The 25,581-nt window shown below is 38.8% G+C and overlaps 1 protein-coding gene across 1 annotated transcript; it reads left to right on the forward strand.

The window, feature by feature from the left end:
• CCN6 (cellular communication network factor 6) lies at positions 1-25,057 on the forward strand. Its single transcript, XM_044674372.1, has 5 exons — positions 1-111; positions 4,491-4,782; positions 7,673-7,915; positions 17,735-17,928; positions 24,776-25,057. Exons 1-5 carry the CDS (start codon positions 1-3, stop codon positions 25,055-25,057), a joined length of 1,122 nt encoding a protein of 373 aa, XP_044530307.1.
• Positions 25,058-25,581: the final 524 nt, after the last annotated feature.

Genomic DNA, 25,581 nt, shown 5'->3' on the forward strand with positions numbered 1-25,581 from the left:
ATGAGCAGGCCCAGTCTTCTCTCTATCTCTCACTTTCCCTTGGAGACTGAGCTTGGGAACATGCAGGGACTGCTCTCCTTTTCTCTTCTCATCACTACATGGGCTTCCCAGGTAAGCTCTGACCAGGTGATCTTTCCACCCCAGGGGGCTAGAGTCGCACTTATTTCTTTAGGTGAGAAATGAAGAAAAGGAAGACAAGAGGGGCAAATGGGATGGCACAGATTTGTGAGGATGCCAGAGAGTGATTTGAGGAAATCCTTCATTGCAATTAGTGAGCCATTTCTCAGACTGAATGAAATCTTGAATTGGTTTAACTATGAAATGAATTAAAGGTGTTGCTGACCAGGACTTTGGTCTCAATAACCATTATGTCTTTCAAGGTCTTTGAATAATCTTTTGTTTTTTAATAATTTCAGGGATGGGGGGGGGGAGGAGTGTGATTTAGGAGATTCTCCTTGTTAAATCATCTCTTTGGAAAGGAACAGCGTTGCTGGGGGGGCTCCACAGTACCGGTAAACACTACCTCTTCACTCCCATTTCAGGCCAGGGCCCAGCTTTCCACAAGCTGGTTACAAAATGTGCAAAAGTCTGGAAAAAACAGACTTTTGCAAACAAAAAGTTTCCGTTATGTCTGCTCCTGTTTCGAAGAGGAGTTGAGGGAACAGTTACCTCTTATAGTCCACAGCAGATTTTTCCTCTCAACATGTATGTTTTTCACTTCTTCTAAAGAGTTAGGACTATTTTTGAAATATTTTGGACTCAGTCCCCAAAGAAAAGTTTACTTTCAAAATAAAATTATCTTGTGTGGGTTTGCCACTGATTCAGTTTAAAAAACAAAACTTGGGTGGGAGTGCTGGAAATGGACCGTGGTGAATTATTTATTTGTTTTCCGTAGGGATTGATGATACACAGTTGAATCTATTTTTAAAATTCATTCAGCACTTTAGAAAACATAGGAAGGTGTCCATGGCTTCTTGTGAGGGAAATGGAGTTGTCAGTGGGGTGGTCTTTGAATAGCCCAGTCAATCAGAACAGCCTCTTAATGATGCAACATATCATGTCTGCTTAGGAATTTTTGTTTTTGCTATTCTAGTTTTGAGGCAGAGACTATATTTGTGTGTGTGTGTGTGTGTGTGTGTGTGATTGTATTTTGTAGGATTTTGATCTGGAAAGGACCTCAGAAATCATCTAATCCACCCACCTTCATTTTATATGTGGGGAAAATGAGCCCCAGGGAGGTAAAAAGCCTTATAGGTAGCTAAATTAGAATTCAGACCTTCTGATTCAAACTCCTGTGTTTTTTCTAAGCCATCATGGTGCCCAGTACCTAGAAGGGTGCTCTTGGGGGTGCTTAATAACCAATTGTTGAACTGAATTAAATTGATTCAAGTGTTAAATCCAAAGGGTTGATAAGGGACAGACAAGTCTAGGGGGATAAAAAAGGAAAATATGAGTAGGTTGTATAGCAATAGTATTTTTGGAAGGTAGGGCAGGATCCATACCTACAATTTGGTCTGTTTAGGAAATTCTCAGGAGGAAATTCACTCTATGTGACTTGACAACTATTTTAAAAATTGTCATCTTGGTGGATTCAGGCACTAAATGGTTAGGTGACTTGCCCACATGGCCTCTAACACAGTACTAGATTTTTAAAATGACCACCACTGAGAATTTAAGAAGCAACAAAATGGAATTACATTTTATCAATCTTGGCCATTCTAGTTGATGAGAGTAGGAAAAAATGCAGGAAAATTTAGGAAAAGAGAAGAATTCAAGTGAGCAGGAATCAAATTTACTGATGATAGAACAAGATAACATCTACAAGATTCCTGATACACTCCCAAAAGACATCTGGGCCACAAAATCTACCGATGTAGGGAGAAATGCCCTGAATTCAAAGGAAAATTTGGGTTCCAACTGTACCTCAAATACCTACAATCTAAAGTAATGATAGTTTTGGCAGTGTACGTTAGCCAGAATTGCTAAAAATGTCAAAATTTTATGATGAGAAAATTCTTCTTTAAATGATATATGAAGGCAAGGGAGGATGGGTGTAACAGATAAGGATCGTGGATCATAGATTTAGAGCAGAAAAGAACCATATAAGTCACTGAGTCCAGTTCTTTCCTTTTAGAGATGAATCGGAGGATCACACAACTTGTAGGTATTTGAGGTACAGTTGGAACCCAAATTTTCCTTTGAGTTCAGGGCATTTCTCACTACTTCGCTTTGCCTCTAAAGGAGAGAGTGAGGAGGTATCATGAAGAGATTGATCTATATCAATATGAACCTTTTATAAGTTTTGATTATTTTTTTACTTCATGGAAGGAAATAAGCATTTATTAAGTGCCCGTGTGCTATTTACAGCTATTTATAATTTATTATATTTTATTTATATTTATTTTATTTAGATAAATTTATTTTTATTTTTAATTTACAAACTATCTCATTCGGCTCTCACCCTGGGAGGTGAGTGCTATTGTCCCAGTTTTACAGTTGAGGAAATGTAGGAAAACAGAGGTTTAAGTGACTTGCCCACGGTCACTCATCTGGTAGGATCTGAGGCTAGATTTGAACTCATATCTTTCAAAACACTATCTTTCTCAAGAAAACCCCAAATGGGGTCATGAAAAGTTGGACATGATTGAAATGACTGAACGACAACTTTCTGATTCCATGCCCATCCACTGAGCCATTTAGCTGAACCTTTTGATGGGACACTAAATAAAACCCCCCCAAAAACTTTTGAAAGATTCATTGTGCATATTCGACTATATAAATAAATGAATGAATACTTCCCAGCCTCATAAAAGATGTTCCCAAGCTCTAGAGGTTTCATAAAGTAACCCTTCTCATCAGATCCACATGGATCTGAAGGCAATTGAAAATGCATTTCTGGAGAGGTCAGGACTAGAAAAGTAATCATCTGTTTTTGTCATTTCTTGCTTCTTGAGTGACCTTCAGCAAGATGACTACTTCCCAAAGCCTCAGTGTGTTCATCTGTGAAATAAGGAAGCTGAACTAGCTGATCTCTTAGGTCTTATCTTGTCTTTTCTTATTATTTTATAATCAAAGGTCATAGCTGAGATTATGGGAAAGAAGAAGTCTCTGAGAGTAAGAGTAAAGAGTGAAAAAGAAGATGGCATAATGGAAAGACCACTGGAGAGGAAACCTTGATTTTATATCTGATTTAATTACTGATTTCAAGCATATCAAGGGGCATTAGCTTCCTTATTTGGAAAATAAGGAATTTAGAATAGATTCTTTCTAAAGTTCTCTACAGGTTGAATCTTCTATGCATGTGAATATAGTTACAGGGGAGTTTTAGAGCCTGCTCCTTCCAGAGTGAACTCATATTGGTCTGATCAGCCACAGTTAGACATATTGTACATTGACCCCATCGTAGTAATGCCATTTTCAAATACCTTCAAATACCAAGGACAACAACCATATTATGATTATACCAAGTTAAATTTTCAATATTCTGACTACTTAGACTGTGGAAATCAGTAAACACTGTAATCAAACCTTGAATTGTTGCATTATTGATTGTCTTGGTTTAAGAATGATGGAGGAGATGTTAATGATATAGATTAAACTTTAAAATGTGTTGTTTTTTTGGGGGGACACCCAGTTGTTTCCTGGATTTTACCAGAACACCCCTGCCCATGTCTCAGGAAGGGATAACATGCCATGCAGAGTAGAAAAGAAAGATGGAAGCCTACATCATAGACTGTTATTGTTTCCCAGGATGTTTTTTTTTTCTTGAGAATCTTTTGTAAAGAGAATCTGGGGGACTAAATAAATCCTTAACTCATTATATATGAAGTATCAGGCACTTATGATGCTATGGGGTTAAGGGAATCAGACGGATGCAGATATTCTATCCCTGAGAATTGCAAGAGCAATTGCAAAGGGGAACAACTATTTGTGATCCTGCAGGGGCATTTTTCAGGAAGAAGCCAAAACACTGATGTATATAGCAATGAATACACTGATCAATGTATAATTCATTGCTATGTTGTGTAACATTGACTTAGAGAATTTGTTTGCTGCTGACTTTGAGAGCACTAAGAGGTTATGGGGGACAGGTAAGTGGCTCATTGTATAGAGAATCAGGGCAGGAGATGGGAAGTTCTGGGTTCAAAACTGACCTTGACACTGCCTAGCTGTGTGATCCTGGTCAAGTCACTTAACCCCAATTGCCTAGCCTTTACTACTCTACTGTCTTGGAACCTTAATATCAATTCAAAGACAGAAGGTAAGAGTTTTAAAAAAAATTTACAGGACTGAAAAAGCAGAATGCTCTTCAATGGTCAAAAAATACTTTATGGAGGCAATTGGGACTTAAGGCAGGATTTAAAGAAAGGGAAGAATTTTGTTTCTTGAGGGGAAAGGAGAGAAGGAGTTTAGGGGAGGGGAGGAAATGCCCTTGGGGAGAAAAAAAGAAATCACCTTCATGTGATCCTTAATGTCAAACAATCTCTAAGTCCTGCTGCAGGGCACAAGCCAATGGTCAAGCTGCTGATGGGGAAAAGGCAACACAAGTCACTGGACTGCATCAGAGGAGAGAGTTCTGCCACTGGCCATGCCAGTGCCCTCAGCAGAAGCCCAAGTGCTCACTTGGTGTAAGTCTGGTGAAAGATGGCTGTGGGTGCTGTAAAATCTGCGCCAAGCAGCCTGGGGACACCTGCAATGAGGCAGAGGTCTGCGACCCCCACAAAGGCCTGTATTGTGACTACTCTGCGGACAAGCCTAGGTATGAGACAGGAGTGTGTGCATGTAAGTGACATGTTTCCATCTTATTCTTGGCACCTGGGACAAGGATGGGGAAGGATCATCCCCTCCCACAATGATGGGATTATAAAAAGAAAAAGAGCTGTTACTTTGGGAGATTCACTTTAGTATTTGGCTAGAAACCAAGTAGGTTTTCAGTCTCTGCATGGATTGGCTCCGTGGAGTTAAATATCAATAGGAAAATAGGAAGAGATGCAGGTGTTTCTGAGACTTCTGGGGTTTTTGTTAAATAATCAATGATAAGATTTTCTTAATTGTCTTTAAGGTATATTACTTTAAAATGAGAAAAATCATTTGAAAATGTTTAGAAAATTTTAAAATACCATAGGAGGAAATGAATGAATAAAAACAGTTTTATTAAACATTTATTATGTCAGGGACCATGTGAGTTTTTTCCTAAAACTTTGTTCAAACTAAATTTAGTCCTTTAGAAATTTTAAAAAATATTGTTTTTGTTCTGAAGCTGTGATTTCATGAATTTGGAAACTCTCAGTATGGCCTCTTCTTCCACTAATGAGGATCATTAACTGATCTAGAACATAGAGGCAAACAGGGTTAAGTGACTTGCTCAGAGTCACACAGTCAGAAAGTGTCTGAGGCTGGATTTGAACTTAGATCTTCTTGACTCTACATCTAGCACTCTATCCACTGTGCCACCTAGCTGCTGAGAATTCCTGCACCTATCATACACATAAGGTCAAGTTTTACAAAATGCTTTCAGCAACTATTTATTAAGTACCTACTATGTGTGCATTAGGTGGCCCATTTTCAGATAAGCAAACTAATATTTCATATAAGGACATTTGTACTACCTACTGCAAATGATTGCTATAAGGAAAGTGCTTTGGATATCCTTAAAGTATGATGTAGATGTGAGTTATTATTATTCAGACATTGCATTTATTCTGGGCTTGGGTGTTCAGGTTTTCAAATAAACTAAACTAGTTAATCAAAGTTTACACTTGTTATATACTACATGGGAAAATCACACACTGCACGTATGACAAAGTTTGGGGCAGTTATTGCAAGGCGCTATATCTGTGCCCTAGAGCTCAAGATTTGAATTCAAATCTAGGGGTTATGAAACAGTTCCATCAAAACCAGAGCTTATCAATTCACTATTCCCCATTGGTTCTCCGATCTTGCTTTCCCTTCTCAGAATAGTGCCAAAGAATTCACTTGCCTGGAAGTTAGACCAAATAGAATTTCCTAAAGGAGAAGAGAAAGTAAAAGGAGCCATACTAAAATCCAAAGTGGCTTGAGTGAGTTTAAGTCTCAATTGCCAGTTCCCCACTTTCTCTTCTATATTATGTCCGCTGTGTTTCCCAAAGGAGACAAAAGTTCTTAATTTTGTCAATGACTGCTATTAACTATTCACTGGCTTAGAGATAAAAGATTTCCCCACAGGACCAGCTTCCATTGCTGGCTGCAATCATTAACTTCTTTTCGTTTTGGCTCTTGCAGAGGCTATAACTCAACTCTTGACCATTTTTAGGCATATGTGGTTGGCTGGCCTAATGATATCCTTAAGTTCTTGGTTGGCAAATACATATCTAAAGCCAGAGAGAATAATCCAAACCCCAAGGCTACACCTTTTTAAGTTCTACCAAAGAGCAACTGACAATTGATTGTCTTTATGGCTGGCTCTTTTCAGCTATTATCTTTTCATGCTTCCAGCTCTCCTGAGTACTTAGAATTCCAGAAAATGCAAGATGACAGGTAACTATTGTTTAGCAGATGACTGCTTGAGCATTGGTGGCAGGACATACTTTCACTTGTAATTTTAAAAATCTCTAATTTCCCTTCTGTATCTTTAGATTTTATTTGTGAAAGAGTTCATGGGGGCAGCTGGGTGGCTCTGTGGATTGAGAGCCAGGCCTAGAGAAAGGAGGTCCTGGGTTCAAATATGGCCTCAGATACTTCCTAGCTGTGTGACCCTGGGCAAATGTAAGGGGGAAAGGGGGGCTTTTTGGGGATCAATATATTTAAAGATGGTTGCCAGAGGATTGAACTATTATCAATCCTCAATTAAGAATAATCTCAAGTCAAAATTGACTTTATGGTGATTTATTTACAATTAGGAAGGTTGAAGGTAGGGAAATTGAGAGAGAGAAACTCTGGCCCGGACCAGAGGCCCGGACCAGGTAAGAATTTAGAGCCCAGCAGAGGGGCACAGAGGTTAATTAAACAAGGCTTCTAGCCATAAGGCCTTTCACAATTAGAGAGGCAAGAGAGGCCTCCTTGAGGGTAGAGCCTCCAGAAACACCAAGGGAGGCGACAGAGAGTCAGCCTAACTTACCCACGTGACAATTCAGAGGGAAGTAGTCGGAGGTCCCACCAGAGATCCTTCTACACCAAGTTCAAAATGCCAACTCACTTCCCAGGAAGTTACCATCATATTTAAAAGATAGCACCTTTCCTAGTCACTTCTTGCATCCACCTCCAATTTGCATGTCTAATCACAATAGACTAGACATTTCTCATAGTACTGCCTAGTGGACAGTCAGTTGATTCTGATTCGTCACCCACTCTAGCACACATGGGTTATGGACCTCCCAGAATTGGAGATGTTCTCGCCTTTGGTGATTAAATCTAAAGATGGGCAGTGTGGACTTAATCTAATTATCACACAAGTAGCTAAACTCCAATTGCCTGGCCCTTACTACTCTTCTGCCTTAGAACCATAATGATACTAAGAGGGAAGGTAAGGGTTTTAAGGGGGAAAAAAGGGAGTGTTTACAATGTAGTATATATCCAGAGTGAAGATTTTTACACCAGAAAAGGTATAGATAATTCCACTCGTGTTTTTTAAAATGAAGTATAAAATAGCATAGCTCATTGCTTCTTTGGTAATTTGGCTGTTTTCCACTTTCAGATCTCGTAGCTGTAGGATGTGAACTCAACAGGATGCATTATCACAATGGCCAAGTTTTTCAACCTAATCCCTTGTACAAATGTCTATGTGTGAGTGGTGCCATTGGGTGTACACCCTTATTCATACCAAAGCAACTAGACAGTCAGTGCTCTGGCCCCAAAGGTGGAAAAAAGTCTGACCAACCCTACTGTAACTTGAAACTGCTGCAACAACAGATATCAGCAAGCTACCAAGCAATGCCAGGTGAGTACAATGAGGGTTATGGCAAATGCCTTTTTTTCTTAGACCCTTATCTTCCATCTTAGAATCAATACTGTGTGTTGGTTTGAAGGCAGGTGAATAGTAAGGGCTGGGTGATAGGGGATATGTGACTTGCCTAGGGTCACACTAGGAAGTGTCTATGGACAGATGTGAACCAAGACCTCCAATCTGGCTCTCAGTCTACTGAGCCAATTCCTTTTGAGCTCAATTGATTTACACAAAAATTGCTCGCTACCATTTTTCTGGCCATTTTTCTCACCCTGGTCTTGCCTTATGTAGCCTGAAGTCTCCAACATAATAGGGGCCCAATAGGTATTTTCTAATTTTATTGAATCCAAATTCCTTTGTTGATGTTGTGTGGCCACTGATCTGAGTGCTGTAAGGATGATGCAGGCTGAAGTTGGAATTGCAGCCACTCAAGCCTGGTGTGGGGGGATGGGTACTTCTTAGGCCAGTAGCTTTAGATGCCCCACAAGAGGTTGGTCAAGCATGCCCTTACAGGGGGAACACAGAACAATGGTTTCACTGAAAAGATCTGATCTAATTCTCTCTCAACTTGATGAATTGAGAGGAGGTGATCTTCAACTAGGAAGGATGTTATTAGCTGAAGGGTGTGATCCACAAACAAAGATATGTGTGAAAATCAACAAGGATCCCCACTAATGGAGGTCTCTCTTCATTAATAGAGGTATCTCTTCCAACTGCCAGACTTTGGAGTGAAGGAGAGTTCTACCAGGGTGAGAGATGATGTAATGTCCTCCTCAATTATAGAATCAATAAGCTATTAAAACTGAAAAGTAACTTCTTTAATTACTAAGGGAAGGTTGATTGGGAAAAGGATTGAAAGGTGAGGTAAAAGGGAAGGGAAATCTCTGTTATCTAATCAAGATGGATCAGAGGCTGGCTTCACCCCAAACAGGGCTACGCCTCTTCACAGTGTTTCCTCCCTCTTCCTAATCTATGACTCAAGTCTCAAACTAAATAAATAAATAAATGAACAAGCCTTAGTAGGATGTTGTCAGAAGTTGCTTGAAGATCTTCAGAGATGATGTGATGATGTTGGATTTTATAACTGTAGTGGGCAGCAGGCCAAAGTGGGGATTGACTGAAACAGCTGGTAACTGAATAACAGGGAAAGTCTTATGGAGCTCCTAGTATGAATCAACTAAGGTTCAATGGAATGTCTTGATCAGACCACCCACCATCCAAGACCCAAACCCAGAATGAGTTTCCACTGCCTGGGGATCACCCCCTTATATAGCCCAGTTCTAACTGCCCCTCAATTGCCTTCAGCTTCTTGGGGTTCCAAATATGAACCCCCTTTTCCTTCTCACTTGCAGTAATGCTTACAGTGCTTACCTTTTATTACTGTTTACTTTGAGTCCCTGATCACAGTTCACTGGCCAACGATGCTGGAAAGGGTCATGAGATACCACCACATCTGGGCTTTTGCCTTTAAGCAGATGAATATATGAATCAGCTGCAAAGGATATTCTGTGATTTTCCTTGTAAAGCACTCTAGTCTTTGAAATCACACTTTGAATCAAGAAGATTCTTTTGATGTTTCTTCCCTCACCCCCTTCTTGAGACTCTTTTCCTCTTATCCTATCTTAGAATAAAAGGAAGCTTGTCAATGTACCTCTTGGGAAATTTTTCAAAGATTTACTTGCACTGCTTTGTGATAGGCAATTATTATTATGTGTCAATGATGAATATCAGAAAACATTTTCTAGGTGAGATCAAACGAAACCGAAATGCATTGTTATTAAGCAAGTCAAAAATTAGAAGTATTGTTTGATTCTGTCTGTATTATCTGAATAATACATATATGTATGTGTACACATAAATGCACAAATATACATATGTGTTTTATATACATGTCTGTATATATGTTTAGTTTTTGGAGAAAAAGCCTCCCTATGTCACCTAGGCTAGAAGAAAGAGTAGCCTCTCATGGGCCTGATCCCACTACTGACTGACATGGGGATTTAGACCTGTTATGTTTCTGAATTGGGCCATTTTGTCCCTCCTTGGGCATCAGGGTGCCCCTTTCTGGCAGGGGCTCCTCATATTGTTGCTGGACTCAGTGTGGAAGATCGATCAGAAATCCTGAACACAAGCCTTGCCTACTCTTGAAATGGGAATTATAAGTGTACACCACTGTGCCTAATCCAAATACATTTTTATAGAAAATTATTTTAATACCAAGTTAATGTTTCACTTATTTTTAAAAATAGGCACAAAAATGACTAGCCTATAACTTAGTTACATGTATGTGCTTGTATGGGTATATATGATTTACTAACCCATCTTCCCCTGTAGAAGGCACTTTTATAATCATAGACTGACAGAAATTGGTTATTGATGGAAAGAAGGAAGGAAACAATTATTTAAATGCCTATTATATACACTTTATCAATATTATGTCATTTCATCCTCACAACAGTCCTGGGAGGTAAGCACTATTATTATCCCCATTTTATAATCAGAGAAACAGATTTTTTTTAAGTGACTTGCCCAGGATCACTTAGTTATTAAATGTCTGGGATTAGACATGAATTCAAAGCTTTTTGACTGTAGGTCCATGGTTCTATACACAGTACTGTATTTATGAGCTGCCTCATAAATATCATTTTATTTGATCTTCACATCAATCCTGGGAGGTAGGTTCTATTGTTACCCCCATTTTACAAATGAGAAATCTGAGGCACAGAGCAGTGACTTGCCCAAGTCACAAAAGTGTCTGAGACTACTGTCCAAAGCCAGATGTGAACTTGGGCCCTCCTGATCCAGCTGTGTGACCCTGGGCAAGTCACTTAATCCTGTTTTTCTCAATGTCCCCCCTGTACAATGACTGCAGAGGGAAATGGCAAACCATTCCAGTATCTTAGTCAAGAAAACCCCAAATCCGTTCACAAAGAGTTGGATACAACTGAAAATACCTGAACAACAACTGCAAATAGAAAGTGGTAAACTTTACCTAAGAATTGGATTCCTTGGAAACAACAGAGAAAGCGATGACTTCATAAGACAAGAAATAGTGAAACAAAGTCAAAAGAATTAAAAACAAAACAGGAAATATAGATACTCTAACATATTAACTGAGATTATAATACAACCCTAGCAAGAGTTTTTAAAGGTTATTGAGGGTAATCAGATTTATAAACCTTCTTGAACTTTTACCTCCTACAAATGAATATCCTGTTTATAGGGATAAGCGTGCCACACGGATATGGAAGAGGAAATATAGTCTGAGGTGTAATGTGGGAGCGTGGCCGTACTTCTTCCTATTACTCCACTATCTTGACTGCACCTCCTGAGGAGCTTATCTTCTAATGAGGGAAGAAAACACATAAAAAAAGAAGCTGAAGGAGTGGGAACTGGGATCTGAAGATGAAAGTAACCAGGATGGAGGCATAATAAAAGTATGAAATGCAGTCTGGAGAGGAATGAGACATGGTTTCCCTGGCTATTCCCCTTAAAAGGAGGCTCTGTAAAGAGCCATAAAATTAGAGGGGGAGGCCATCAGGGTTGAGGCGACTTCTAGTGTTTGAATTCCAGGACTAGAGTGAGCTTCAACATGAAGAGCCAGGGCATGGCAGAAGTCCAGGTGTGTCCAGGGGAAGAATAAGGTGTTCTTGGCCTTCCCAAGGGAGTTCTGGGAAGGAGCCATCCAATCTATTGGTGATCTTGTCAGTTCCCATGTTTTCAAAGATCATCTCCAAACAAATAACTCCAAATTTACATATCTACTCAGTTTCTCTCTTGAGCTCCAGTTCTTACACCAATAATTGCCCTGTGGACATTTCCATCAGGACATCTTGTAGATATCTCAACCTCTATAAGGCCAGGACCAAAACTATTATCTTTCCTCCTAACTACTTTATTTCTATCAAGGGCATCACATCCTTTCAGTTTCTAAGGTTTGTGACCTTGGAGTCATCTTCAACTCATCATTGTCCCTCTTTACCTCATCTTGATTCAACCTCTCTACTTTCTCTCTCATCAGTTCCCACTTCTTTTCTCACCTAGATGCTACTTTAATTCAGGCCCTTGTCACTGCTTACCCAAACTATTGCAATAGACTCCTGTTTGGTCGCCTTGTTTGGTCTCTTCTCTCTTCAAACCATGCTCTACATAGCTGGCAAACTGATGTTCTTAAAGCACAGATCTGGCCAACTAGGTGGTGTAGTGCTTAGAGTGTCATGTCTGAAGTCAAGAAGACTCATCTTCTTGAGTTCAAATCTGACCTCAGACATTTACTAGGTGGATGACCCTGGACAAATCACTTAATCATGTTTGACTCTGTTTCCTTATCTGTAAAATGAGCTGAAGGAGGAAATGACAAACCAAAGTATCTTAGCCATGAAAACTCCAAATAGAGTGTGTAATTAGAATTTGCTCCCAGGACTCTCTTTCCCAGCATCCCATTTGCATATTTATGCTACCATACTAAGGTATATTTTGATGTAGCGCCTCCCTCGCTCTCTCTGCTCCAGGGAAGGTGGGTGTGTAGGCTGGGTGAGAGCCAGGCAGGAGAAGTTTACTCATGTGGTCATTTTTAAGTTTTGTGCTTTGTTCTTCTATTTCTTCTACTTCAAGTGATTACTAATAAATCTTATAAAATATGATACTTGGAGTTATTGATATTAATTTAAATCTCACAGGGGTCATGGAGAGTCAAAATGATTGAACAGAAACAAAATGACCATATCATTTCTACCTAAGATGCTTCAGTGACTTCTTTGTCATTTCTAGCATATAACATCAATTGCTGTGCTTGACTTCTCAAACTCTTTACAATCTGGCACTAGCCGATACCTTTCCAGATTTATTTAACATTACTTTCACACATGCACTTGAAGTTTCTATTTGCTATGGAAATGTGAAATAACTGAAATTAGTCCTGTGTATAGTGGCCTTTTAGGTATATTTGGGAAAAGCACCTTATTCAACGGAATAAATTGTATTTTTATTTTTAATCCTCACCTTCTGTCTTAGAATCAACATTGTGTATTGGTTCCAAGGCAGAAGAGCAGTGAGGGCTGGGCAATGGAGGTTAAGTGACTTGCTCAGGGTCACAGTTAGGAAGTGTCTGGGTACATATTTGAACCCAGGACCTCCTGGGTCTAGGCATCGCCCTCTTATCTACTGAGTCACCTAGCTGCCCTTGACTTGACTTGTATATGGGGCTAAAGAATATCTAGTTTCATGAAGGGAACAATCTCAGGAACTCATTTAAGTCAATTGGCTTAGAAGTTTATTAACACATTGTAAGAATCTTGCCTTTTCAATACTGGTCCCTGTGTTGCTAACAACCTAGCCCAGCTCCATTTGCAGTGTATTAACATCTCTGAAATTGTAAGCCATTTAAAAGACATTTTGGTTTCCCATAGTATATGCAGAGTCTATCAAAGTGTTTTATTTAAAAAACAACAACAAAAACACCTGAAAGGCTCATAAAACTGTTTTCCTAGAATCCAGGTGCTGTCTGTTGCCCACATTTTCTAGTCCCCATATCTCTTGGCTTTCAGTTAACTTTTTCGTATCCCTTATTCAATAAAAAGGAAATAATTTCTGGAGCTTGCTGTGAATAGACTGTACACATAAGAAATATTCATTTCAATGGGACATTAGTTTTTTTTACCAAATACCTCCAATGCCCTCTTGAGAAGCTTCTTGGGTGAGTGGGGGTGGCACGTCCCTTGTTATAAGTGAAACACTCTTGTAACAAGCTGTTTTAGGTACCTGCATATATATAAACTCTTTCCTTTTGAAAGGAATCCAAAAATGCCCTATTATTTATGGAATTCCCTTTATAGGTAAGTTTTCTGGGTGGTGATAAGGACAGAATACTGCATTTGGAGTCAGGAAGACCTGAATTCAAATCTCTAGCCTCAGTCACTTACTAGCTCAGTAGCCATAGGCAAGTCACTTAACCTCTGTAAGCCTAAATTTCTTTGTAAAATGGAGATAGTGATAGCACCTGCCTCCCTGGATTATTATGAGAAATCCCGCAAACTTTAAAGCTCTAATAAATGCTAAATATTATTATTATTATTCCTGTTCAGTCATTTTTTGGGGGATCCCATCTCAGGGTTTTCTTGGCAAAGATAGTGGAGTGGTTTGCCATTTCTCTAGCTCACTTTATAAATGAGGAAACTGAGACAGAGTTAAATGACTTGTATAAGGTCACACATCTAGTAAATGTCTGAGAACAGATTTGAACTCTGGAAAAGGAGCCTTCCTGCCTCAGGGCCAGCTCTCTAGCCACTGAGCCACCTAACTGCCTATTGTTATTATTATTATTATTATTATTAATTACCTTGTATGTACAAGACATTGTGCTAGGTTTTAGGGCAACAAAAACATAATGGAGGGCTTGCTCTTGCTCTCAAGGAACTTACAGTCATAATGGTGGGTGGGGAGTTGGGATGGCAAAGGGAGACAAATGCATCCAAAACTGTAACATTAGGGAGAAATAACCTTAAGTATAAAATATTAATGTATATATTTGGGGCTAGAAGCAGCACCAATATATGAGGCAGAGGCAGAGAGCATTAAGACCACTGAACTTGGAGTCAGAAGAATTTAAACCTTGGTTAAAATTCAGGCTCAGCCACTTATCACATAAATCCACACTCCCTCAGTTTCCTCGACTGTAATTATAAAATGAGAGGGTTGTATTAGAAGATTAGAAGTTTCCTGCCAGTTCTAACTGTGTGTGAAATCATTCTATTAAGATCTTGGATCCTAGGCTTAGAGATGGAAGGGATCTTGGCTATCAGACCAGCTCCCTCATTTTACAAATGATGGAAGTGAGGGCCATAGTTGTTAACCAATATGCCCACAGACACAGTTATTAAGTGAAGCTTCACCTGGGGCACTGTGCTCAGTTCTGGGAATGTGGTTTGAGGACCGCATTAGTAAGCTGGAGAATGTCCAGAGGAGGACAAGCAAGATGGTAAAAGGCTTTGAGATCAGGTTGCAAAGAAGTTCAGTTAAAGAAATCTGGGGCTATTTAGCCCAGAGAACTCTCAAGTGGACGTTAATGGATGTTTTCAAGTGTTTGGCTGTCATATGGAGGAGCCTCTCAAAGCTCAATGTTATTTTTAAAAAACACCCTAAAGGCTCACGATATTGTGGTCCTTAGAAAGAGAGCTACTCCACTTTTTCTACTTCAGCAGAACCGGGGACATTGGGTAATAGTTGGAAAGAGACAAATTTAAGTTTGAGGTTAGGAAAGATTTCCTAATCATTAGAGGTATTCAAAAGTATAATGATCTGCCCTTAGAGGTGCCAGGTTCTCTTTCCTTGGAAGTCCTCAAGCAGAGAATGGAAGGATGATCACTTGTTGAATTTAGTATAATTACAGGAGGGTTTCTTTTCACATATGAATTGGATCAGATGGTTTCTGAGGTCCCTTCCATGTCTCAAATTCTATGAAGTTTCAGAACACATTCAAACCCAGACCCTCTGGTAGGCTGGCATTTTTAAGCCTTGACATTTGTTTTTTAAATCCTTCCCTTCTGTCTTGGAATCGATACTAAGTATCAGTTTCAAGGCAGAAGAGTGGTAAGGGCCAGGCAGTTAGGGTTAAGTGACTTGCTCAGGGTCACACAGCTAGGAAATGTGTGAGGCCGAATTTGAACCCAGCTCCTCCCGACTCCAGGCCTGGTGCTCTATCCACTTAAGCATTCAGCTACCCCATTTCAATCTTTCATTATATATACAGGCAGACTCAGAAACACATACATTCTCTCCAGAAATTATTTAAGACATATGGATGATATTTATTTATATAATTACTTAATTCCAGATGGCCTTTGTTTAGAATCTAGCTTCTGCCTGGTCAGCATGAAATTACGCAATGACATAATGCTTTATGCCTTTCTCAGTGCTCACAAGTCCTAAGCTTTTATTAAAACAAACCAACTGCTTTTCCACATTTCTTGCTTTTTAAAAATGTATACTCTGTTAATCCAATTTCTAAACTGCATCTCCTGGCTTAATTTTAAGTGATGAGATGCACTGGATTTGCAACCATTTAACTTCCCTTTATTTATTGCAGATGCGTGCCAAGCTTTTAATCTACTTCCTGCATTGAGGTCTTTAAACTGCTGTCTACCTTCCAGGTACCCATATTTCTGCCCCTTCTCCATCTTCTATCTGCATATTTCAGATGATACTGTTGTAAAATCCATATATATATGTATACACACACACACACACACACATATATACATAAATATGTATATATATATACACGTATGTATATATATATATATATACTTTTTGGTTCAACATAGTATATAATTCAAAGCAGCTGATGTTTCTCAGTTGACTAGATATAAAATTTGTCCTTTTTCAAATGGACATTTTGTCATATTGGGCCTAGAATTTTTCACAAAACAGCTTAATGCAGGTTTAAAAATAATAACATTTTCTTTTCCTACTCTCTTTAAGGAGAAAATGGGAAATAGAATAAAGAAATGCATTGGAGTCTGTGAGAAAACCAACACATAGCTTCTTTGGAATGAATGAGCTTGATTCTGTGGCATGCATGAGTCAGTCTGGACTGACAGAGCAAGCTCCCACTGGCTTTAGTTGGGGATAGAAGAACTGATGCCTCCTGCTCCCCATCCAAAACAAAACTAAGCCAGATCAAANATATATATACACATATATGTATATATATATATACTTTTTGGTTCAACATAGTATAAAATTCAAAGCAGCTGATGTTTCTCAGTTGACTAGATATAAAATTTGTCCTTTTTCAAATGGACATTTTGTCATATTGGGCCTAGAATTTTTCACAAAACAGCTTAATGCAGGTTTAAAAATAATAACATTTTCTTTTCCTACTCTCTTTAAGGAGAAAATGGGAAATAGAATAAAGAAATGCATTGGAGTCTGTGAGAAAACCAACACATAGCTTCTTTGGAATGAATGAGCTTGATTCTGTGGCATGCATGAGTCAGTCTGGACTGACAGAGCAAGCTCCCACTGGCTTTAGTTGGGGATAGAAGAACTGATGCCTCCTGCTCCCCATCCAAAACAAAACTAAGCCAGATCAAACCAGAAAGGGGTTAGTGGAGGGTTCTGCAAAAGCCCTAAATAGTTGGAATGGAAAAAAATGTCTGAATTAGAGGTCCAGAGGTTACGACTATATATATTAGGGCCTTTGTAGTGTCAGAGAATGACTATTTTCTGTCTTTAGTCAATATCAAAAGCAGAAATCAATTTCTTCCCAAACTATTGGAATACCTTCTAACAAATTTGAACAAGGTACAAATTAGAGAGAAATACTATGTTTCAAGATTGTCTTGGCCCATCAAGTACTCTCATAGATCATGAAATTTCCTATTAAGCTTTTATCATTCTGATTAACAGCCTGCTTCCGCATATTCCACTAACATCTATTTTAATGTTTGTTATGTTAGGGAATCAACTCAGGAAGGAGGCAAAGATTGTGGTTGTGGTGTGGGAGAAACAAGCTATAAATCAGAATATAGCCAGGTTCAATAGCTGGAGGATAGTCTAGAGAGAATGAAATATAAATTAGAAAAAAAAAAGCCAAACATTTAAATCAAAGATTATTTTTCAAGATCAAGATAGAATTCCTATTCATAAAAGAAATAAGTTTATTTAAATTTATTTGAGAATTTGGGGAGTGGGATAAAGGGGTATAGAGCTACTTTGTTTAAAATTAATATCCCATGGGAGTTTATTTGGGTAAATCAATGATAAAGATAGAACTGGAAATTAATGATTTCTTTTTTCACCTTTCTATTGTAGTTTATAAGAATCTCCCACTTGTCTGGAAGAGGAAGTGCCTTGTGCAGGCCACAACATGGACACCCTGTTCTAAAACATGTGGTCTAGGAATATCCAACAGGGTTACCAATGAAAATAGTCTCTGTGAAATGAGGAAAGAGAAAAGATTATGTTATATTCAGCCTTGTGACAGTAACACATTAAAAGCTGTGAAGGTAAGATTTGATTTGAAAAGAAGCATATTTTTGTGGTCCTGTTGATAAGTGGCCATTGGTGCTTAGAACTTGAGCTGGAAGGAACCTTTCCAATCATTTCATTTTATAGATAAGGAAATTGAGTCCTGCAGAAATGATATGACTTGCCTAAGATTACATTGATTTTAAACAGCAGAACTGGGATTTGAACTCAGGTTCATTACCTCTAAATTTAATATTCTTTCTACTGTGTTCTCAAGAAAGGGGAAGTCAGTTTTGTAGAAAATACCACGTGTAGAGCTTGTGGGGGTGGGGGTTGCCTAAATTAGGTCTTTAGAGAAACACGTGGAGGGCTAGAATGCAGGCCATTACCAAACCAAGAGAGGGGGTAGTGGGGACAATACCAAATCCTAAGGAGCAGTGGCGGAAGTCTCCGAAGATCTCGGCAAAAGCGGCAGGTCATCGCTGTTGGGGCTCGGGGTTCTGGAACTAACAGGATTAGCAGCATCAGTGGCAGGAAAAGCGGAGATGTGGTCTGGGACACTTGCAGGCTTGCGGCAGGGCAGGAATGGAGATCAAGTCAGGAATCAGGAGATCGGCGGCAGAGACACACTGGCTGGGCTCCGGCATTTTAGTTTCAAAGCCAAAAGCCCAGAGTCGGCTGGCCTGGACCACCCAAGGTGGTTTTGGCTGGACTGGCTGGCTGAGTCCCACCTGAGGCAAAAACGTGCTGTTGCTTTTAGCAAAAGCATGGCAAGGAAAGCCACTTTCCTTTTTAAAAAAGGTGCTCAAAGGAGCTGAGCCAGACGGCCAAAAAGCAGGCATGGCTATCGTTTCTGAAAGGCTATCTGGAAAATTGAGAATTCGAATTTCGACCATGTGGTTGCCATAATTATAAATATGAAAAATAATTATGACTGAAATAATAATATAAATTAGTAGTTTAATAAAAGCCATGCTGATAGATAAAGTCATTAGACCACGCGCTTGTAAGAATTCAAAACTGCCGCCCTCGCCATTATTGTCTCCTCTCTCTTCCCGAGTCTGCTGGCCAAGAGAGCCACTCCCCACTAACCCAGGAGATTTAAACTGTTCTGTGTGGAGACGTAGGCGTCCCCACGCCCAAAGAACCGGAAACGGAAACCCGTTGGACCACGGGAAATGTAGTTTGATAATTTCCACGTGTCAATAGAAAATATATATACTTTTAGATGGCATCTCCTAAATTTCACTTTTACACATGGGAATAGGAAATAAGGAAAGGAGTAGCATTTGCTTTTCTGATAGCTTAGCATTATGGTAGTTTCCTTTTATTATCAAACCTCTAGGATCTTTGGTCTAGTCATACACACAGCTAAACTCTAGAATTGATGACATTTGATGTCTCTACTTCTACTTCCTTATCATTCATTCCCTTCTCAATACCTCTCAATCAGAGAAACTAGTATCTTCATCTCTCTTAAATCAAATGACCTGTTTTCATTCTATTTAGCTTCTCTACTACTGAGAAATATTTCTTAGCAGTTCCACTTAGAAGACATTCTGAGTCTTTTAGCTCTAGTTTCTCCAGAAATTTGTTTAATTCTATATTTTTATTTTTACCTGTAAGATTTGCCTAAAATTGAAGGGATTATTCAAATCTCCTGATATGATTGTATGTCTTCTTATAATTATTTATTTTTCCTTTGTGAATTTAGAAACTAAAGCATTTGAAGAATGTTTAATATTGAAATATTACTCATTTCAGCTAATGTAGTTTGTCTCTGTATTTGCTCTAATAACTAGATTACTTCTGCTTTTTCAACTTTGACTCATCTGATGCATACTGTTCCAGAATTTTATTTTTATTCAATGTATATTTTTGTTATTTTATGTTTTTAAAGCAACAGATCATGGGGTTTTATGTACTTTTCCAAACTATTGCTTAATCTATCCATATTTAAATTTGTTAGGTTTATATTTTCTTCCAATTGTCTCTAATTTTCTTTTCAAAAAAGGATTCTCTTCTCTTGCTCCCTACAAAGACAGAACAGGCATCCCTTAGTGCCTCTGCAATCCAGAAAATCTGCATAAAAAATTTTGGCCATCTCTTCGTACCAAAAAAGTTTGATTTTTTCTTTTTCTTTCATGGGAAATATAGAATACTTCATAAACATTTATGAGTTATTAAACTTTTAAAGATATCCCTACATTTGCAGCCTGTTTGTTGTTTTTTGGTTTTCACATTCTTTTTTTTTTTTTTTTACAAATTTTTAACTTTTTACTTCTTTTAACTTTATAAAAGAAATTGTGTATGTTTATGGAATAAAAAGATGAAATGTTGATATGCAATAATATACATGTATTTTATGCATTTCTGAGTTGCTAAACTTTTTCTGTGTCATCTGCTGGCTTTTGCATGGCATCTGCAGCTTCTGCAAAACTCAAAAAATTCCCCTTTGATTCCTTCTGCTGGCCACCTTATATCGAAACCATGATGGGGAAAATCACATATGGTAGGAATTTTCCCATGTTCCTGATTGTGCAGTTCTTCCTACTGTTTGCTTTCCCTATGATCATTTTTTCTCCATAGGTAATGAAATCTCAGCCCATGCCCTCCTACTGTTCTGGGTGCCAGCTGCACCTCAGGAACTTGAGATTCCCTTATTCTGGAGGAAGAATGAGTGGTCTCTATGTACCAAATCCCTGCAGAATTATATCCATTATAAAGTCCTCCAACTCTAAGAGTTATCTATCTTCCTCCATGAGAAAATTCTTCAATGAGACCATCTCAACCATGAAATAATATTTCTTGGGGGAAGTTACGTGGTTCAGTGAATTAAGAGTCAAGTCTAGAGATGGGAGGTCCTGGGTTCATGTGGCCTCAGACACTTCCTAGCTGTGTAACTCTAGGCAAGTCACTTAACCTCCACTTACTAGCCCTTCCCACTTTTCTGACTTAGAAATGATATACAATATTGATTTTAAGATGGAAAGTAGGGGCTTTTATTTAAAAAGAGAGAGAGAGAGAGAACATTTCTCCCTTTCTTTCTATTTCAAAAGTTCCCTTCCCTTTAGAAGGCATAAAGCATTTATATTAAGTGCTTTATAAATATCTCATTTGAGTCTCACAACAACCCTGTGGGGTAGTTATTATCCTCATTTATGGTTGAGAAAACTGCGACAGACAGGTAACTTGTCCAGGGTCACAGCTTCTTAAGACTCTGAAGCATATATAAATTGAAATCTTTCTGACTCTAGGCCCAGCACTCTGTCCATTGTGCCACCTAGCTTTTAGGACTTCCCTTTGCCTTTTCAGCCATTCTCCTGTAGGGTCTTTGCTTCCTGAGACTACAGGAATTATTACTTGATTAGAGTATATCACATATAACCTTCTATCTCCAATTTCTTTCTTCCCTCTACTGTTTTGTGTCCCATTCTGTTCTTTAGTCTCAGAAAAGAAAAAAAAAACAGCAAAAAACATGGATTCACCTGTAAGCAGGGTATGGAGAGATTTAGTCTATGAAATTTTAGTCCTGTTCCTGTCACTTGTATTTGACTTCTGATTTCACTCATCTTCTTGTGTTTTTAGAAATCTTTTAATATTTGTTACTTTGTTGTTAAAGCCCAGAGATGTCTTTTTCTTTCTTGTTTTTATTTCTCTCAGATAATTTTGTTAGCTGTGCCTTCCTTTGTTGTTGTACTTTGTTTACATTTTTGAATTTTTGTTTGGGATACTTATAAAGCAAATTAATTTGCTAAAGGCTGGTTTTCTCTGTAGGATTACTTCAAGTGCCCTTTTTCTGAATGAATATTCATCTTTTGTTTCATGAGGCTCATTTTTGCTGTGTATAAATAGAAATTTTGTACCTTTGAACTACATTTCCCTTTACTCTTTTGTCCCCAAGTTGTGTGCTTACGTTTTTTGTATATAGTTGTATATGACCCTGCCCTCCCGCTTTTTCCCCACCATTTGCATAGCCGGGAAAGCTGGCTTTCTTTACTGAGGTTTTTCTTCCCTTGCTTCAAGTTATTATTAATAAAGCTTATTAAATATAATACTTGGAGTATCTGGATATTAATTTTTAATTTTACAGCTGGGTATGTCATCTCAGGGTAGGTAGAGAATGGCGACTTGAATGCCTTTGCTTTTTGGAATGTTATTCTATTTCTTCTCTCTGTTTCTAGGGGATGCAGAATAGGCTTGTTAATAAAATCTTCTTTTACATTTGAATGTCTTTATCCCAGTCATTTCTACAATTTGTTATAGGTGAAATTATTAAACTTAACCGTTTTGTGTTATGGAATAGGCAGTATGGATTTTTTTTTTCATCTGGAGGTAATCCATGGATTCTTATTGATTAGTTCTTTTGTTTTCTGTGTTCTGAAAGTTCTAGACAGTTTCTTGTATTATTTCTTGACCTATGGCAGCATTCATGTTTTTTAATTTGAATTCTTCTAGAAGACTTATAATCCTTAAATTGTCTCTTCAGATGTCTTGGAGATCAATGTTCTGCTTGTATAAAGAGAATTTTTTTCTTTTAACATTTTTGCCTCTTCTTTAGTGAGGTTTGCCACTGTGAACTCACAATTTTCTATTGAGCCGATCGTTTCTGCTGCATAGGCCATACATTCTTTTTCCACAATTTTTTCTCTCTTAAGCCTTTTCAGGAATATCCTGTTTGTGGTTCCATGCTCTCTTGAATATCCATAAGATATTCAGCCTCATCAGGTGTTGATTCATTTTTCTGGTCTGGATCCCATCTTCCATTGCTAACAAACTTTTCTGTTAGTTTATCTGCTAGCTCAAAAACCAACTTGAGAGGAAGATAATTTGTTTTATTCGCCTAAAATTTCTCTATTGCTCACTCTGATGGCAATTTACCTGGAGACAGATCTTTAAAGCTGTCCGTCTCCTCCTACAATGGAAATTCATAACTTATTCTCCTCGGTCTCCCCTAAGGTCTGAGGGAATACAAGGAGCCCCAGTGGATGCCAGTCCCCTTTTCTTTTGGGCTGGTGGGTCTACACACACGCCGCTCTCGTGGCCCAGCTTCCTCTTTAGTGCTCTGGCAAAAGCACTGTGGCCACCCCACAGACCCGCCAGAGCTGGTATGGCAGAACAGAGTCCAACTGGTCCAGCCCCGCCAGGGCGTAGGAGCTGCTGTGTAAGAGGCCATCCGTGTTTGTTGTTAGTTCATCATTATCTTGTTCAGGTGGAAGGATGAAGACAGAACTTGCTTCATCTGTGCGTGTCTTATTCTGGAGATGTTTGAGAAATAGCTAGTCCTTCCTCTAGTCTATCTTATGGTTGCATGACCTGGAAGTCATCTTGTGCAACCCTCTGTGGATTCTGTCATGAGACACCCCCACATTTTCTTCTATCGGCTTCTCTGACATTGCTTTCTCCTTATTCTTCCTCATCTTATCTTCGTCTGACTCGATCATTATACGATTTCTACCTTCTTAACACAGCTGTTTTCCAGGGATCTGCCCTAAGTCACATTCTCTTCTCTTTCAACGTTCCCTTCAATGGTGATCTCCTTTGCTCCTTTGTGGGGCTGGAGCCCCAGTATCTGTCATCTCTAAATGCACGAGCAGCAAGCGTGCATGTGTGTGTGTGCATGTGTGCATGCGTGTGTGTGCACACATATTTCCTAATCTTGTCAAGGTAGGAACTCTTGTCCCATACTAACACTGGGTACACCAAGCATCTGAAGTCCAACATGTCCAAAGCAGAATGACGTCCCCCATCCTACAAGCCTCCCCGTGGCTCTCCGTCATCATTCTAACAGTCTAAGATTCACCGTTATCCCTCCCTTCTTTTCTCTATTCTCCTCACCATCATCTCTAACCAACTGCAAAGCCTCATGGATCGGACCTTCGCTGTCGGGCGTCCGGCCCTTTTCAGGCTCCTGGAAGGACCAGCGCCCCGGTTTAGGAATGCTGAATTGGATTCCACGTCTGCCTCTCCTCCCTCCTTGTCCTTCCTTCACACACGTAGCCAGACCTTCCCCAAACACCTCTCCAGTTAAGATCCGAAGCGGCCTCTAGGATGAAACAGAAACCCTTTAGCCTGGCATTTAAAGCTGCACAAATCTGATTTCAAACTACCTTTTTGGGTTTGTTTCATATCTTTTCCTTCCACATGCTCTTGTGTTCCTGACCCTGAATCCAATATGGCATCTCCCCTCCCGACCTCGTATCCTACAAGCTTCTGTTTAGGGGTCACCATGAGTCCTCCTGACTCCTCCCTCATTCTCACTTTTAGTGCTCTCTCTTGTATCATACTTGTGCACAGCTGGAATGGGGTGTCCTTCCAGTAGAATACAAGCTTTTTTAGGAGCCCTTTTTTATTTTTTTGTCCTCAGCACCTAGCATAGTGCCTTGCAGACTAATAAATGATGACCTGATTCACACGGATGGGGTATGATAGCCTTAGGGTGAAACCACAGGTCAGGCCTCCAGCCCCAGGTTGTAGGACATCAAAGGAGGACAAGAGATAAAGGGGACAATCCAATTTGTTTCTGAGGCTCGGACAAGCTTTCTTGGGACACAGTATGTTAGAACTCAAGAGAAGACTCAGTTAAATCCCTTCTCGTTTATAAGAGAAGTGAGTGACTTCCTCAAGCTGTTATTCGATGACAAGGCAACCAGATCTCTAATAAAGATCAACAGACTCTGCCCAGTGCTATTTCCACACCACCGCGCTGCTTCCCTTAACATTCCTTTTATTCAACAAACACTAAGTATGTACCAAGTGCAATATAGTATGCTTTTTTATTAGCGATAATTAAAAACTACTATATTATCGAAATAGCAGTATTTTGCATTCCCCCTTACATAGAAATTTTAAAAATTTCTTTTAATTTGCTACTTTATTTTCTAGATACCCAAAGGAAAAAAATGCCAGCCTACCTTTCAACTTTCTAAAGGAGAGAAACTTTCCTTTTCTGGATGCTTGAGTACTCAAAGCTACAAACCAACTTTCTGTGGAAAATGCCTGGATAAGAGATGCTGCATTCCCAACAAGTCTAAGATGATTACTGTACAATTTGACTGCCCAAATGAAGGGTCATTTACGTGGAAGATGATGTGGATCACCTCTTGTGTATGTCAGAAGACTTGCAGAGATCCAGGAGATATCTTTTCTGAGCTAAAGATTCTATAAAGAGCTTTAATTAGGAATCATAATAAATACTAAATGTGCTAGTCTAAATGTAATCTTTATTACACCAAATAAGTCTTCCAGGACTTTGGCTTAAAACGTGGAAAAAAATCACATTAATGATGAAAAGAATAAGGATAGATATGTTTAGCCATATTTAATTGTGTATAGTTTAAATTTTTGGAAGTTCTTTTAAAGGATGTGCAGTTGACTTTAGAAAGCATAATATTTAAGTCTTTGGTCCTAAAATCTGTACCATAATTACATATCAGAGCAAGATCTGATCCTATGTTTGGTAATTCTATAAATGCAAAATGCAGTATGTTATTTGTTTAGTACTGGAACATTTGATGCAGATTTTAGAAAAGCAGCTGAGTATACTATTTAAAAAAATAAATTAAAAACGTTTAAGAATGACTTGTCCTCCAGTACTATGTCATGATCCCTTAAGGGGTTATAATGTACTACTTCTTGCAAATATGTTTGTATTCTTTTAAGTCTTATGGAGAAATAAGGCTAAATAATAT

Source organism: Gracilinanus agilis, chromosome 4 (assembly GCF_016433145.1).
Source record: "Gracilinanus agilis isolate LMUSP501 chromosome 4, AgileGrace, whole genome shotgun sequence".
In the NCBI taxonomy this organism is placed as follows: Eukaryota; Metazoa; Chordata; class Mammalia; order Didelphimorphia; family Didelphidae; genus Gracilinanus; species Gracilinanus agilis.

Coding starts and splice junctions, on each gene's coding strand:
- CCN6 (XM_044674372.1), top strand. CDS start 1: ATGAGCAGGCCCAGTCTTCTCTCTATCTCTCACTTTCCCTTGGAGACT. Junction 7,916..17,734: donor AAGCTACCAAGCAATGCCAG/GTGAGTACAATG, acceptor TTTCTATTGTAG/TTTATAAGAATCTCCCACTT. Junction 17,929..24,775: donor ACACATTAAAAGCTGTGAAG/GTAAGATTTGAT, acceptor TTTATTTTCTAG/ATACCCAAAGGAAAAAAATG.